The sequence below is a fragment of the Xenia sp. Carnegie-2017 genome, unplaced genomic scaffold (genome assembly GCF_021976095.1).
Source record: "Xenia sp. Carnegie-2017 unplaced genomic scaffold, XeniaSp_v1 HiC_scaffold_24, whole genome shotgun sequence".
NCBI classification, from domain to species: Eukaryota; Metazoa; Cnidaria; class Anthozoa; order Malacalcyonacea; family Xeniidae; genus Xenia; species Xenia sp. Carnegie-2017.
Window position 1 is genome coordinate 13,832,903 of NW_025813487.1, and position 16,932 is coordinate 13,849,834.

The window sequence follows — 16,932 nt, forward strand, 5'->3', positions numbered from 1 at the left end:
GATTTTTTACAAATTCATTTCGATGAAGGCATGCAAATTGTAACTTTTGTTTAAATGGCGAACGACAAAGTTTTGCTTTTACTTTTCTTGTCTTTAAAAAACAGGTAAGGAATTTTTTTTTATCATTTAGTGTTTACAAATACTTATGTTGTATGTTTAAAGTTTTCATTCGTTGTTACTCTCAAACACAAAGATTTTGTAAACATATTGTTGTAGGACAACATTGATTTAGAAAATAACGATGAGACGTTCTGTTGATTGACATGTATACTTGAGGGTACACCATACACATGAGTACTTGACCGTACACTATACACATGAGTACTTGACCGTACACTATACACGTGAATGGAATTGATATCGTTACCGTATTGCTGTTATTAGACAAGATACTTACGTTTTCTTGTCATAGCTGGCTTGATTCCAATTGGAATTTAACCTTATTTAATAAAACCATTGCAAAATCAGGCGTATTCCTCAAATACTTCTTGTGCTCTCTCTTTCTCTTTCTTCAGACAACAATTTTTAATTTTTGCTACTTTTTGTGAATGGAGAACAATATGGGATTGCATCATTGCTCTCTATCAAATCAAACCAGTTCTAATGTTGTAATGAATTTCAAGAAAATCCCTTTTCTATTTAAGGTCATGTTTGTGATAATCCTCTATTAAAAAACGCAGAAAAATTCCCAGATTCTTGGTTTACTGCCTTCCCAAAGAGTCGTAGTGCTTCTAAAGCAAGAATATCCAGTGGTAGTTCATGGTGTGCTCCTGCTGCAGACGGCAATTATTATTTTCAACTAAATTTTCAAGTCTTTATGCAGTTAACGTCATCGCAATCTTTGGTGACAGTTCAAGTTCAAGCTTTGTAACTAAATATCACTTGCAGACAAACATTGATGGTGTGAGCTGGAAATCTGAAAAATCCCAGATGGTAAGGGTAGAATTTTCGAATTTGTATATTATAAATTTAATGGGAAATTTAAAAAAGGAATGAAGTTATAAACAAAGTAAACTTTTAAATTGCTATTTATATACAAGCTTGTGTGCAGATGTTGATTCAGTGGTGTAGCCGGCGCGCAAAATTGCTGGTTCTATGTAAATTTCAGATCATTATCATTATTCATTTCTTTAGAGATCTATTGTTTTTACAGTAAGTGAGCACTGAGAAATTTACATATAGCACGACCAAATTTGTGGGCTAGCTACGTCACTGTGTTGATTGTCTTGGTTACTCCAGCACTACGAAGGACTCTTGAATTTGATTATAAAGTTTAAATTGTAGCTATGTGCATGATTTGAAGAGATACATAGACAATGCATAAACTACTCTCCTCTGGACAGCGTTAAACAAACCTTTCTTTTCTCTAACCTTGCTCTGCAAATACACGAAAATCAATTTTTTTGTTTTATTCCAGATTTATCTAGGAAACAAAAATGGTTACAACGATGCGGCTATAGAAAAGTTTTCTGGTGGCCTTAAATCCAAAGCTTTGCGAATCTTTCCATTGAAATTTGTTGGTGCACCGTGTTTACGAATTGAAATTTGTGGTGGAGGTAAGAGGTAGAACAAATTTACCAGATTTACTTTGCACTGTAAGCACTTATTTAATCAGTATATAAATTTTTTTTCTCTGAGAATTAATTAAATAAGTGTTAGTTGACAAAAGTGAACAGTTTTCCATGAAGGCTGAAGTGTTAGTCTTTTTCTCTAATGAAATAAACTTATTGAAAGAAGCCTTTTCAACATGCAGTTAAGTTTAACACGTGTTATTGAAGAAAAAGCAGAAAGACTGATTTCACTTAGGGGCTACACATGGTTCAATTTGTAGATTTTTCTTTTATCGTGCAGACTTACTCCCAGACAAACCAACAGATCTCATTGCAACCAAATCTGCATCGACGTACCTCGAGATATCATGGAAACATCCCAAAAAAACTGGTGTAAAACTTGGTACAAATATCTCGAATCCTCTTACAAGATATCTATTGATTTTGCTGAAGGATACTATGATTGTTTTTAATAAAACTTTAGAGGTAACTGACAAAAAACCGTACAACATTACGAATCTTGTTCCTTACGCAACGTATAAAGTTAATGTAACCGCTGGCAATTCTGAAGGCTTTGGTAGATCAACTACAGCTACTTTTAGAACTGCTGAAGATGGTGAGTTCATATATATCTCTCTGGAAAAGCTAAATATCTCTCTGGAAAAGTTTTGATGACTCGTCGCTTTTCTCTGGCAGTGCAGATACATGCATAACATATATTTTAACGAATAACGAAAGCAGAGGTTATGTATGTATTTTTAAAAAATGTTTTGCCTTCAACTTGCAGATATTTCTATGTAGTCGCAATGAAAAATTGCACGGAAGGGAGTCATTTGCCTTCTAATTTAAAAACATAGACTTAGGGACTTATTCTCAGGCCATATCTTCCGCACAACTAATGCCGTATATTGCCGCTGTAGTCTCTCGCAGAGACTTTAAGCCTGATTTTACACTTGGTGACGGTGAAAACACAACACGGCGTTCCATTGGTGAAAATTATTATAATGGCCCGTTGAAGATTGGCACTAACTACAAAATATTTCAGCGCATTTTCATTAATGATCAGGTGCGATATTTTTTATACATTTTCATCTGCATTGATTGCTGCAATTTTTATTCAAATATAAATGTTCACTTCGTTTCAGGGTGATTATTATTCCACTGACTGGAGTCCAGTGGCAGCAACTGCCCAAAAGCACAAGTCTTCAGGTTTGTGTTTGCTTTCAATAGCATAAGGAAGTTTATCGATGTCTAAAGTGTAATGCTTCAAATAGAGATTAGTGATTATGTGTACTTCGTCTCTAACTTCATTGCGTTCCAAACCTAACTTATAGCATAAATAAATCATGAATAGTTGACAGGGATGAATACATGAGGTGTGAGAGCGGTTACACCCTCAGCTTAGAAAAATGATAAAATGATCGCTGAAAGACAACATTGGTTGGTAATGTTATGATTTGTCATTCATTTTATCTTGTAGACGGTGGAAATACTGGTGCTATTGCTGGTGTAGTTGTAGCTGCAATTTTGCTCATTATTCTTGTCATATTGGTCATTCTTTTATTAGAATAATTTAAATTCTGCTACAGTGCAGTGAACTGCGTATTGTAGTTATTTGACGGCTACTAAAAGTTCTCAAAAATGGGGAAGTTGAATTTTTTCATGAAATTATTAGACGTTTTCTGAAATTTAACGTACTATAGAAGAATATGATTAAGCATAGAATTTTATTTCCTTTTAACTATAAGAGTGAACGAGAGTGAATGATTCTGAACAGTATTTGAAAACAATTTGGAACATAACATCAAATTTTTAGACTAAGGATGTAGTCAATATTTGAAATAGGATAACGGCTGTAATAATTTTTATCTAAATACATTAAATAAGAAATAAAGTTAAATTACAAATAAACAGTGGCGTAGCATGCTCAGTATTTTATTTTAATGAGACGGGGAGGGGATTTTGATACATTCATGTATTTTGGAGTTTGTGGAATATGTATGAATATGTGCGCACTGTCATCTCATTAATTTACCTGACGTAGGAAACTGGAAGTTTTAGTGGATGGAGTTTACTTTGTTACCAACTTTGTTAGTTTAAAAAAATGGTACTTTAAAGCATGTTCTTGTCCTTTCTTGTTTTCTCTTCTTATCGTCATGATGATATTCATAGAAAATATCCAAAATTTTCGAGTTAATTGAATTTCCTGATTATTTGATTGCGAGAGTGCTAGGAACGTTGTACTTCGGCTGTAGATTAGTGATTAACGAAGAAGAAGAAATGGGTTGGAAGCAACGACTTGACATTTTAAAAAACATGAAAAATGTATGTGTCAGAAAGCTCTATTGCAAAACACATCCTTTGGTTGAATACTAAGGAAGGAGCCGAGTGGTTTCAAGTTAATTGGTGACAATCAAATCGTTAATGAATAGTCTGTTGTTAACCCTCTCCTCGTTTTTCTACACCGGCCTGAACACCACCGAAAGATTGATCTTGTTTAAACGCGGCCATATTTACATTTGCTTTCGAATTATGCTTTATTTACGGAAAATATCAACTTGTTACAAATACAGAAATACGGGGCAATTACAATGAAACATGAAGGTATCTTTATGAGGGTATTGAAGACTTGTGCGAAACAGCGAATCAGGCTATAGTCACGGAAAACATAGCCGACCCTCTCACGAGTATCTCCGGTTAAAACGTCACATATACAGATGACCGGAAGTGCCCGGTGTTTCAACTTTCAAGAGTTCACTGATATCATGTAATATGGCGGATTGTAAGAATTTGAATAGTGTTGTGGTTACGGACGAAATTTTGTCCTCAAAAGGTATTGATTTTTTTCAATATCAATTGTCAGTTCTTAAATATTTCATTACATTTTGTTCACCTTGTACTCCGTTGGCGTTAATTTGACCTTTTAAATTGACAATCATTAGTCACCATGTTTCGAGACAAAGCCGATTAACAAAGACTCAGCAGACGGCAAAATATTCTCCTTGCCTGTATTTGTATGTCTTCCTTTTGTTTTTTGCTTTTGTGGCAACCAATTTAATTAAAACTATACGCTACAGTTTCTTCAAATGACCATTATTGAAATAAATTAAGAAACAAAGACTGACAAGCAATTTGATATTCTGATGAAAAAGTTTTTCGTTTGATATTTGATGTCTTCAAGAAGTGAATTTCAGCATTGAATTTCCAAATTGAAAAAGAACTTTAGATGTGCCTCGACTCTTTTAAAGATACAAATAAAAGCGTGTCTTTTGTCTGATTTATATGGACATGATATTTGTATGTTTGACTTCAAAATTATGAGTCGCTTTTATCTGATGTGATTCATGTTGAAAGTTTTAACATATTTTTTGTCTGGTGTTTAGTGTCTTGTGGAAATTGATTTGATGTCGAAACTTATGTCCTTATCTGTTCCAGTTTTAGTGTAGATTGATCTTTTGTATAATTACAATAGCTATGTTGCTGTATATAAAAATTAAAGTCTTTATCACAAGAAATCCAGTGCAGTGTCTTCATTCCGTACTATTCAGTATTGTAAAGTATTTTGTGGGATTTGTCACTTGTTACTCCTGCTACACCATTCGCTCATTATTAAAGAAGATTGAACATTCAATTATGCTATTTTACTTAACAGTAGAACAGTAGAATGTTCATTAACTTGAAGGAAGAATCAAGAGCTCCAGTAGACAATAGCATTTATTTATACTGCTTAGAAATTGTTAATATTCAAGTCGCATTAATGCGCATTCAATTCAAGAAAAGTTTGAATCATTTGGATAAGAAGACATTTAAATAAACAAATGTATGTGTTGTGCAACAGATAGTCTGTTGTAACAGGTATAAACTGTTGCACATTTGTCTGTTGCAATCACGACACTGCACTTCTCTTTTCTTACAAAGTATGTATATACATGTTGTGCTATTGATTGTTAACTGCTGCTCTTGATGATAAATATTCTACAGCACTATTGATAAGTCAAAACATGTAATTGAATGTCCCATGTTATTAGATGATGAGCAAATGATATATTTAAAAAATGTGTTAAATTACTTTTTCTGGTTATTTGCTAGGAATAAATGTCTGCAAAGCAGAAAAAGATGAGGAAACGCCAATTCAAATTCTATAGAGAAAGCCAAATCCATATCATCTTGCACAGCCCATGTTAAGGAAACTTTCATATTGGCAAGTCATAGCTTACATGGAACAATCTTAAATATTCACAGCAGATTTGTGCCTCCTGTTTTTGTTCGGCAAATGGATTATATTATTCGGTGATTTAGGAAAATTGAGAGGAGAATTTTTATACATATACCATATATATTATTTTGCAAAAAGTTATAATTCAAATTGCTGGCATCCTTTGTAACAAATAGAATTCTCTTTTTGGTGAATCAAATATGGCAACAGACTCATGGAAGGTACTTTCTACTGCATTTTGTTTATGAAAAATTTTATTTTCATTTCATTTTGCTGTTAATGTTTTCTTACTAATTAGAAACATTTTATAACCTTTTCTTACGAATTAGAAACATTCTATAATGTTTTCCTACTAATTAGAAACATTCTATAATGTTTTCATACTAATTAGAAACATTCTATAATGTTTTCCTACTAATTAGAAACATTCTATGATGTTTCTTACTAATTAGAAACATTCTATAATGTTTTCCTTCTAATTAGAAACATTCTATAATGTTTTCCTACTAATTAGAAACATTCTATAATGTTTTCCTACTAATTAGAAACATTCTATAATGTTTTCTTACTAATTAGAAACATTCTATAATGTTTTCCTTCCAATTAGAAACATTCTATAATGTTTCCTACTAATTAGAAACATTCTATAATGTTTTCCTACTAATTAGAAACATTCTATAATGTTTTCTTACTACTTAGAAACATTCTATAATGTTTTCCTACTAATTAGAAACATTCCATAATGTTTTCTTACCATTTAGAAACATTCTATAATGTTTTCCTACTAATTAGAAACATTCTATGATGTTTCTTACTAATTAGAAACATTCTATAATGTTTTCCTTCTAATTAGAAAGATTCTATAATGTTTTCCTTCTAATTAGAAACATTCTATGATGTTTCTTATTAATTAGAAACATTCTATAATGTTTTTTTATTACTTAGAAACATTCTATGTGAACAAAGGGGTCTCAGGACTATGGTACCAGTGACCATTACCTTTCAAATTGTGTTCATGTATTACGCAGGGAAACAGGTGTCATTGAAAAACTTTGTGTAAGTTATTTTAATAATTCAAAGTCAGTTTAGTATGAAGTTTTTATGCACTGGTCAAGGACCCAAATTAATGCAAAAAAAATGCTTCTCAACTATTTTAAATTTTTTCATGAATCATTATGTGACATTGAGAAATGCAAAAGTTTGCTGCAGATTCTGCTGTTTTTACAAAGGTGTTGCTTTTGTACAGTAAGTTCCTGCAAGATAAAAATAAGATGTACCATGAAGAAGTAAAAAATTTATCTATGACCAAAAAACTTGTTTCTTAATACACAAAAAATATGTCACTTTGTTCATCTAAAAGTGCGTTTGCATGATATCTAAAAGTTTGCCAAAAATGTTTTTGATTTCAATAGCCTTTGTAGAGGAAGCTGTAACCGTTTTGCACTGTTTGGTGTCTTATTTTTTGTTCTGGTCAATTTGAAAAGCTTTCTTTTGAAACTTGCATTTGGACTGTTTGCCTCAGTAATCTATGTTTTAAGATAATTATAATGATATCAAGTCCCATTATCGCACATAGGCACTTTAATCCAACATGACAGATATTGTATCAATTTTTAACCTAAGATTGTGAAAATACCTTCAACTGAAATTCACATGCCCATTTGTGTAATATTAATTTGCACCCTGTTTGAGGACATTAAACCACATTTGAATACATTCATCTATTTTTGTGTACATTCAACCACATTTGAATACATTCATGTACATTTGAATACATTCATCTATTTTTGTGTACATTCAACCACATTTGGAAACATTCATCTACTTTTGAATACATTCATCTATTTTTGTGTACATTCATCTACATTTGAATACATTCATCTACATTTGAATACATTCATTTACTTTTGTGTACATTAAACCACATTTGAATACATTCATGTACATTTGAATACATTCATCTACTTTTGTGTACATTCAACCACATTTGAATACATTCATCTACATTTGAATACATTCATCTACTTTTGTGTACATTTAAACACATTTGAATACATTCATCTACATTTGACTGCATTGAACTATATTTGACCGGCAATGAGTGCTTTGACCTCAACATGTGTATTAATGACATCTTCCATAATGTTATTGATATATATTCCCTAATTTCATCCCCTCTAAAAGCACATTCAGTCTTTCTACTATAACATTTATGCATGTTTTTTTGCAGCAAAGTTCTGGCTTTATTGAGTGTGCTGAACAGGATCTTCAAGTGTTCTTTCATTACAGTCAGTACAAAGGACATTCAAGTGAACTGGAACTTGGTGGTTTGTAAATTTTGCTTATTTTCACCCTTCAACGACTCTTATATTACTTGTTATGTGTGCAACTACACCATTAGTATTATATTGTTTTTCTGAAACGTTGATATAATTTCATTCAAGTATGAGGCTTGTTGCCTTTCTGCTATTTAATAAGGGGAACAAGCTGTTTTTGTGAGCTTATCCAGTTATTCAGAGCATTTGTTTCATCAGTCATTATTTGAAAAGCATTCTTTGTCAAGTAATTCATTGGGTTTCCTCATATGACTTTTCACTCCCTACCATAATCAGTGGTGACACTTTATGACATATTGGGAGAGGGAAGCTCATCCTCAAGGCATGAGATTTCTATGGAGATTCCAGGGCATGCCTTTGTTGGTATACTTTTAAAATTTGATCTCCACCATCTGAATCCCACCACAGTTCATGTTATCAACACGTGGCATTCACGTGCCTTCACGATGTTGTATGAGGGTGTTCTTTGCTATTCTAACTTGCACTGCTCTGTCTTTTAATGTGAATGTGATGGGTATTCTGAAGGACTCTGTCTGCAAAAAATGTGTGTCCAAATGTTAGTGTTAGTTAAAACAACTTTTCAAACTCATGTATAGTCTTTGTTTTATTGTGGGGTAAAACGAAACAGAACTTTTGTTTATTTACCTAGTCAGAACAAACCACTGATCATTGACTTGTTGGGGAGTTTCACACTGTAATCCTTCACCATCCGCCCCACCCCGCCTATCCCCTTGTTTCTACTGCTACTGCAAAGGCCACTGCTCTGGTCTATTATCTGAAGTGTAAAGAACATTTCGATTGATATTGATAGTCGATTAAATCTTTTTTTGTTTAGACTGTGTGGAGTTTGAAGTGACATCAGATTCTCGTAAACCAATTGCATGTCGAGTGGTGAAATTGGAACAAGGCTCTGTTACATTTGAAGTAAGTGACCTTGACACCTTGTGTACTTTTTGACGCTTGCCGTGTATGCACGTTCATCCTGGTTTGGTTTACAAAGTTTTACGAGAAATTGAGAAATCGTCTTTTGGTGAATCATCCATTTATGTTTCCTTTGTAGGAAAAAAGCGAGGAAAGAGTTGTTGGTAAAGTGGAAGTTGAGGCGAGGTTGTCGAGACACAGCTACCCCAAACAGGTGATTTTCATCGTGATCAATTAGCTAGGAAAATGTAATAGTCAGTGGCGAAGCAAACGCGTTAATTAAGGGATGGGGAGGGTGGGTAGATAACAAATTCATCTATGCACGTCTTTATGCATGGAACACAATGGAACTCAATACGGCAGGACATGCATATGTGGAATATATAGATATGTGCTACTCCCTCCCCCCAGTTATCGTGCTTGCTACACCACTGTTCATTATGCATATTGCTTTAAAATTACTCGTTGTTAATGGTCGTGTATGAATTTTTTGAGTTGCGTATTCCTGTTGTTTTATTGTACTTTGAATGTTTGTGATGTCGTTTTCAAAGAGTTTCATCATTATTTTTGTAGCAGTTATTTCGCAATGGCGAGTCCGAATGTGGTCGCGTTAGTTATGAAGTGAACGGAGTAAGTACTGTTTGAACTTCTTCCATTTTTTATGCATCTTTACGTGGCTAACTTTAATACTTAAGTCATTTTTTTTGCGGGTGGGGGGGGTTTGAGAGAGAAGAATTAATGTAAAATATAAAAAGTATCAGACTTTTTACTCAACATCTTTTATCGAACATTTATCGATTGGGCAATAAATACAGAACACACCAGTGGGCAAAATATTTGCTTTGGGCAAAAATCCCAAAATTGAAACAGGCAAGAAAGTTAGTGACGTGACGATAAGGGAAAGTGTAGATTACTGCCTGCAAATTATTGACATTTCCTTCATCTTTTGAAACAGGTTTTCGCCGTTATTTCCTTTTGGATTTTGATCGTTCCTCCACACCATAGAAAGCTTGCTATGCATATTTTGCCGTATTAAATTAATTTTTAGGCTTTTGACATGCATACCTACATAAACATTGACTACCCTCCCACCCCACAATTATCGAGGCTATTATAGCGCCACTGTATTCTCGCCCTTGATGAGTTAAAATTATACTGCAATATGGGATTAGGATTAGATCAGATGAGATGAGTTTAAGATCATTGCATGATACAGGTATGCACTGTCAGGGGGGTGGAGTTTAAGATAATTGCATGATACAGGTATGCACTGTCAGGGGTGGAGTTTAAGATAATTTCAATATACAGGTCTACACGGTCAGGGGTGGAGTTTAAGATCATTGCATGATACAGGTATGCACTGTCATGGGGGTAGAGTTTAAGTTCATTGCATAATACAGGTTTGCACGGTCAGGGGTGGTGTTTAAAATCATTGCATAATAAACGTCTTCATGATCAGGAGTGGAGTTTAAGTTCATTGCATAATACAGGTTTGCTCTGTCAGGGGTGGTGTTTAAAATCATTGCATGATAAACGTCTTCATGATCAGGGAGTGGAGTTTAAGTTCATTGCATAATGCAGGTCTGCACTGTCAGGGGTGGACTTTAAAATGGATGTATAATACAGGTTTGCACGGTCAGCGGTTGGTGTTTAAAATCATTGCATAGTACAGGTCTGCACGGTCAGTGGGGTGGTGTTTAAAATCATTGCATAATACAGGTTTGCACGGTCAGGGGGTGGTGTTAAAAATCATAGCATAATAAACGTCTGCATGATCAGGGGGGGGGAGTTTAAGTTCATTGCATAATACAGGTTTGCACGGTCAGGGGATTGTTTAAAATCATTGCATTATACAGGTCTGCACAGTCGGGGTGGAGTTTAAGATCATTGCATAATACAGGTTTGTACGGTCAGGGGGTGGTGCTTAAAATCATTGCATAGTAAACTTCTGCATGATCAGGGGGTGGAGTTGAAGATCATTGCATAATACAGGTCTGCACGGTTAGGGGGTGGATCTTTATGATTCTAACCGTTGCTCCTTTTCTTTCAGGAATTGTTTTTTCTTCCACATTATCAAGCTGGTGTTTTATCAAAGTCTCACATCTACAAAGGTGATACTGTGTCTTTTACATCCTGGAAAACAAAGGTAAATTATATTCTTTGCTATAGCGTCGAAAGCTTGTACTGTTTCTCTAGATTGTATCACGTGCTTCATCACGTGCATTACATTACGTGGTTAAGCAATGAATGCACAGTCTTAAGAATGTTCTTTCTATTTTGGTGAAGTCTTTCTCCTTATTTCTACGTTTTGATATGCTACCTTACACAAGAAAACGCTTTGGTTAAGGCCTATAACATGAACGTTAGTTTATTATTTACACGAGCCATGTCCAAATTGTTGTTTGTTTGATGCACTGGTACAGTTCATAAACCTCTATAGAAATGGACAATGCTGTGCCGTGGAGTTGTTGCTGCTCGAAGCTTCGCCTCCTGTTTTCGTTCAAGGATTGTCTGCTCGCTCAAGGAATCTTTTGGTTTCATCGACAGAGATGACAAAGTGAACGAGGTTTGTGTTTGGGCCGTTGCAGTTGCTCCCTGTAGATCAATATTGATAATTTATTCTTTAATACAAAATGAGTTTTATCAGTTATTTCACTTATGTATACGATTTGATCATTTGTAATTTATTTTACACACGATGACTTCTGATGGGCATTTGACGTAGGATTGAAAATTTTCGGTTTGCAAACGAGTCACGTGACTCAACTGACGTATTTTTGTGATAGCTGACGACAGCAACAAGTTTATTTTTGGAAATTCGTAAAATTTGTTTGTAAAAACTTGGCCAATTATTTTGTCAGGTAAAGAAGTTGCAGTCTCAGTGGAGCGTCTACCAGAAGGTAAAGTGAAATTTGATGATGTGAGCAAAGACACATTTCAAGGCACCATCGAGAAAGTACATTGTCGGACAAAAGACAGGAACCGTTAAATGGTGTGATATTGTACAACACAAGCAATGGTAGTTCACAGCTGCCATATTGGGAGAAAGATGTCTTGGGGGAGTTCACCGTCTTGACTTGGGATGTTGTTGGTTTTAAAATTGCTACAGGTAAATATGGTTTGTTGTAACTGTTGGTATTATTTCAACATGTGCAAGATCAATGAGAGATGATTTTGTTGATCTAGGCAAAGAACAGTTTAAGACTGATCGAGATATCTAGTATATATAGATTAAGTTACGATCGATAAACCAGGCGGGAATCGTACACAAAATATAAATATTAAATTACTAAGTTAGTTTAGTTTAGGTTTCCTTCTGTAGTAACACTGGATCAATAAGAGCTTATCTTTACTGGATCTTTAGGAAGAAGAGTTTAGAACTGGTAGAGATATCTAACATAAATAAACTTGGTTTAGTTCAGGTTTGTTTCTGTGGTAACACTGGATCAACAAGATATGATCTTAACAGGATCATAAGAAAGAAATGTTTAGGACTGATAGAGATATTTAGTAAAAATAAAGTTAATTTAGTTTAGGTTTCCTTTAGTAGTAACACTGGATCAATAAGATATGATCTTTACTGGATCATTAGAAAGAAAAGTTTAGAACTGATAGAGATATTTAGTCTAAAGAAAGTTAGTTTAGTTTAGGTCTCTTTCTGTAGTAACACTGGATCAATAAGAGATGATCTTTACAGTAAGAACTGTTCAGAACTGATAGAGATATCTAGTATAAATAAAGTTAGATCAGTTTAAGTTTCCTTCTGAAATATTAGCCTAATTGGTTGTTAAAATCTAGGCTCTTATATGCGAAGTTTTACTTTACTCCCTACTTCAGCCTCATATCTAATCTTAGTTAAAAATAACTTTGTTACTGTATCAATGGGTGCTCCATCGACAATTCTTTAAAACTTCAACTAGTCTTCCTTTGCTTAGACATTACCATGTTTAGACGTAACATTTTGTTTTAAACTAGTTCGTTGTCCTCCTTATTGTTGATTGAATGTTTTGGTGTCTTGTTTAACGTGCATGTCTGAACATTTGAAGAAAATACCAAACGTGTATGTACCTTACAGAATAACCAAGCTTTCAAACTATAGTTTTCCTTTGAGTGTTTCCAGTTGGATATGGCAACATGTCCATACAATGAAAGAAATTAACAAATTTTCCCCGTGATATCGGGATTATAAAGCACGCTTCCATCTTTTAGCCACTCAGTCAAGCGATACATCTCTCTTTTCGTGCAGATCGGCGTGATTCTTTAAGAAGAGCAACGGAAATTCATCTCATCAAGGAAGTGGAAAGCAGCAATGGATGCAATGTCAGAGAAAGAGTAAGTTTTAATTCTCCTTTACATTTGCTAGTGTTTAGACTGCGTCATAAGAAAGCCATTTCTCCTAATTTAGCGGGAAATTGTTTACCTTTATCACTGTGATGGCAAATGTTAATTGCTTTGAGTTATGGTTTGACCTTTACCCGTCCTCGTCTATGAGTATTTTATCCACCCACCCCCGTCAAAAAAATTTACTCCCCCTCAAGTTGTACCTCCCTAAAAAGGTATACTTGCTCTCGAAGCATTCAAATTTTCACAATGTATCGTTGAAAATAAAGGTTTGTCCAAAGTATTTTACTGTCTTCAATCTCTCGTATTTTGTTGGGAAATCTTTTATTTTCAACAACGCTGACATTGTGCTCCATGGGCATTGGCATTGAGCATTTTTATTTTATGAATGTCGATGTATAACTATAGTGCACAGAATCGACTTAAACTCGTTTCTTTCTTAAAGATCTATGTTAAAAATTATTGTTGGTGTAATGTGATTAAATGCATGATTTTTTGTTCCTTGTTAGGGGTTTGTTTCGGCTTTGAAAGACGGCTATGGCTTCATTCAGTGTTGTGATAGGGATACATTAAATGCATAATTTTTTTTCCTTGTTAGGGATTTGTTTCGGCTTTGAAAGACGGCTATGGCTTCATTCAGTGTTGTGATAGGGATACATTAAATGCATAATTTTTTGTTCCTTGTTAGGGGTTTGTTTCGGCTTTGAAAGACGGCTATGGCTTCATTCAGTGTTGTGATAGGGATACATTAAATGCATAATTTTTGTTTCTTGTTAGGATTTGTTTCGGCTTTGAAAGACGGCTATGGCTTCATTCAGTGTTGTGATAGGGATACATTAAATGCATAATTTTTGTTCCTTGTTAGGGTTTGTTTCGGCTTTGAAAGACGGCTATGGCTTCATTCAGTGTTGTGATAGGGATACATTAAATGCATGATTTTTGTTCCTTGTTAGGATTTGTTTCGGCTTTGAAAGACGGCTATGGCTTCATTCAGTGTTGTGATAGGGATACATTAAATGCATAATTTTTGTTCCTTGTTAGGGGTTTGTTTCGGCTTTGAAAGACGGCTATGGCTTCATTCAGTGTTGTGATAGGGATACATTAAATGCATAATTTTTTTCCTTGTTAGGGTTTGTTTCGGCTTTGAAAGACGGCTATGGCTTCATTCAGTGTTGTGATAGGGATACATTAAATGCATAATTTTTGTTCCTTGTTAGGGATTTGTTTCGGCTTTGAAAGACGGCTATGGCTTCATTCAGTGTTGTGATAGGGATACATTAAATGCATAATTTTTGTTCCTTGTTAGGATTTGTTTCGGCTTTGAAGGACGGCTATGGCTTCATTCAGTGTTGTGATAGGGATACATTAAATGCATGATTTTTGTTCCTTGTTAGGGTTTGTTTCGGCTTTGAAAGACGGCTATGGCTTCATTCAGTGTTGTGATAGAGATACATTAAATGCATGATTTTGTTCCTTGTTAGGATTTGTTTCGGCTTTGAAAGACGGCTATAGCTTTATTCAATGTTGCGATAGGGATACAAGATTATTCTTTCATTTCAGCGAGTTGATTGATGCGGTGAGTTTTGTTATTATGGCAATCGTAAGCAAAAAACCTTTCAAATCAACCTCTTCTAACCACGTTAGAACATCGTTTGCTACATAAAGCTCGATATGTGCCAGTGAAAGTATGTCAAGATAAATGGATGGAGAAAGTAGCTTTGCTGATGTTAGTTTAAGGTATCGTTAAATGTTTGTAGATGAAGATCGTCCAGGCTTGGTGAAGTTCTGAGAAGGACTGTTGGTGTTGTTGTTGACTGTCAGCCGTATAACCAGAGTATTGACAACCTTTGCTGTAGGCTTCACTCTGAAGATTACTACCGCTTAGGTCGTCGAAACGTCAGTCAACATCAACAACAACAATCCTTCTCAAGATTTCCATAACGTGGACGATCTACATCTACACACATGCAAAGGTACTCCCGCGTTCAAATCATTTAATTTAAAGCCTTATCAGTAAGTGCATGTACGTCTCAAAATTATTGCTTGTCGTGATGCAGTTGCTGTTTTATTTTCCATAGGAACAAGAAATCAATTTTTCCGGTGAAGTGGAGTTCAGTGTAGTCGAGGCTCGTAAAAAAAGATGCATTTTGAGATTTTTTGTCGACTGACTGATTTCTACAGCTTTAAAACTCGTTTACAGGATCACGTGTCCGGAAGGCTGGATGCGATTCGTGTGAGAATCTTACCACGGGGAAACATAACTCTCCAGGTATAGTCACCATAGTGTATCAACGAATCATATAGTCACCATAGTGTATCAACGAATCATATAGTCACCATAGTGTATCAACCAATCATATAGTCACCATAGTGTATCAACCAATCATATAGTCACCATAGTGTATCAACCAATCATATAGTCACCATAGTGTATCAACCAATCATATAGTCACCATAGTGTATCAACCAATCATATAGTCACCATAGTGTATCAACCAATCATATAGTCACCATAGTGTATCAATGAATCATATAGTCACCATAGTGTATCAACCAATCATATAGTCACCATAGTGTATCAACCAATCATATAGTCACCATAGTGTATCAACCAATCATATAATCACCATAGTGTATCAACCAATCATATAGTCACCATAGTGTATCAACCAATCATATAGTCACCATAGTGTATCAACCAATCATAAAGTCACCATAGTGTATCAATTAATCATATAGTCACCATAGTGTATCAACCAATCATATAGTCACCATAGTGTATCAACCAATCATATAGTCACCATAGTGTATCAATGAATCATATAGTCACCATAGTGTATCAACCAATCATATAGTCACTATAGTGTATCAACCAATCATATAGTCACCATAGTGTATCAACCAATCATATAGTCACCATAGTGTATCAACCAATCATATAGTCACCATAGTGTATCAACCAATCATATAGTCACCATAGATTGTCAACCAATCATAAATTCACCATAGTGTATCAATTAATCATATAGTCACCATAGTGTATCAACCAATCATATAGTCACCCTAGTGTATCAACCAATCATATAGTCACCATAGTGTATCAACCAATCATATAGTCACCATAGTGTATCAACCAATCATATAGTCACCATAGTGTATCAACCAATCATATAGTCACCATAGTGTATCAACCAATCATATAGTCACCATAGTGTATCAACCAATCATATAGTCACCATAGTGTATCAACCAATCATATAGTCACCATAGTGTATCAACCAATCATATAGTCACCATAGTGTATCAACCAATCATATAGTCACCATAGTGTATCAACCAATCATATAGTCACCATAGTGTATCAACCAATCATATAGTCACCATAGTGTATCAACCAATCATATAGTCACCATAGTGTATCAACCAATCATATAGTCACCATAGTTTATCAACCGTATAACCAGAGTATTGACAATCTTCGCTGTAGGCTTCACTATGATCATTTGACGGCTACTAAAATTTCTCAAAAATATAGGAAGTTGAATTTTTTTCGAGAAATTATTAGGCG

General features: G+C 34.6%; 2 protein-coding genes and 2 long non-coding RNA genes across 9 annotated transcripts in view; all 4 read left to right on the top strand.

The window, feature by feature from the left end:
* Positions 1-118: 118 nt before the first annotated feature.
* LOC124450292 (receptor-type tyrosine-protein phosphatase F-like) overlaps positions 119-16,932 on the top strand; it is a 52,982-nt gene continuing 36,168 nt past the window's right edge. For 3 of the 4 annotated variants that reach the window (XM_047000923.1, XM_047000926.1, XM_047000925.1), the window contains exons 1-3: positions 119-933; positions 1,418-1,556; positions 1,852-2,166. In XM_047000923.1, coding sequence (XP_046856879.1) covers positions 760-933; positions 1,418-1,556; positions 1,852-2,166 — 628 coding nt within the window. In that variant the 5' untranslated portion in view covers positions 119-759. Of the gene's footprint in view, positions 934-1,417; positions 1,557-1,851; positions 2,167-2,337; positions 2,617-2,695; positions 2,760-16,932 lie in introns of those variants that run through there. The other variant, XM_047000927.1, reaches the window with a different exon arrangement.
* LOC124450305 lies at positions 5,290-6,816 on the top strand. Its single transcript, XR_006949931.1, has 3 exons — positions 5,290-5,467; positions 5,640-5,987; positions 6,712-6,816. It is a non-coding gene; the product is annotated as an uncharacterized LOC124450305 (long non-coding RNA).
* Positions 8,989-13,993, top strand: LOC124450304. Of its 2 annotated transcripts, XR_006949930.1 has the most exons (5): positions 8,989-9,026; positions 9,163-9,237; positions 9,597-9,653; positions 13,270-13,355; positions 13,963-13,993. It is a non-coding gene; the product is annotated as an uncharacterized LOC124450304 (long non-coding RNA). The 2 variants fall into 2 exon arrangements; XR_006949929.1 differs by lacking the exons at positions 13,270-13,355; positions 13,963-13,993 and adding an exon at positions 11,074-11,154.
* Positions 14,850-16,932, top strand: part of LOC124450299 (ubiquitin carboxyl-terminal hydrolase 14-like) — an 86,059-nt gene continuing 83,976 nt past the window's right edge. The window contains exon 1 of one of the 2 annotated variants that reach the window (XM_047000938.1): positions 14,850-14,940. The gene's annotated coding sequence lies outside the window, so the exon portion shown is untranslated. Of the gene's footprint in view, positions 14,941-15,562; positions 15,634-16,932 lie in introns of those variants that run through there. The other variant, XM_047000937.1, reaches the window with a different exon arrangement.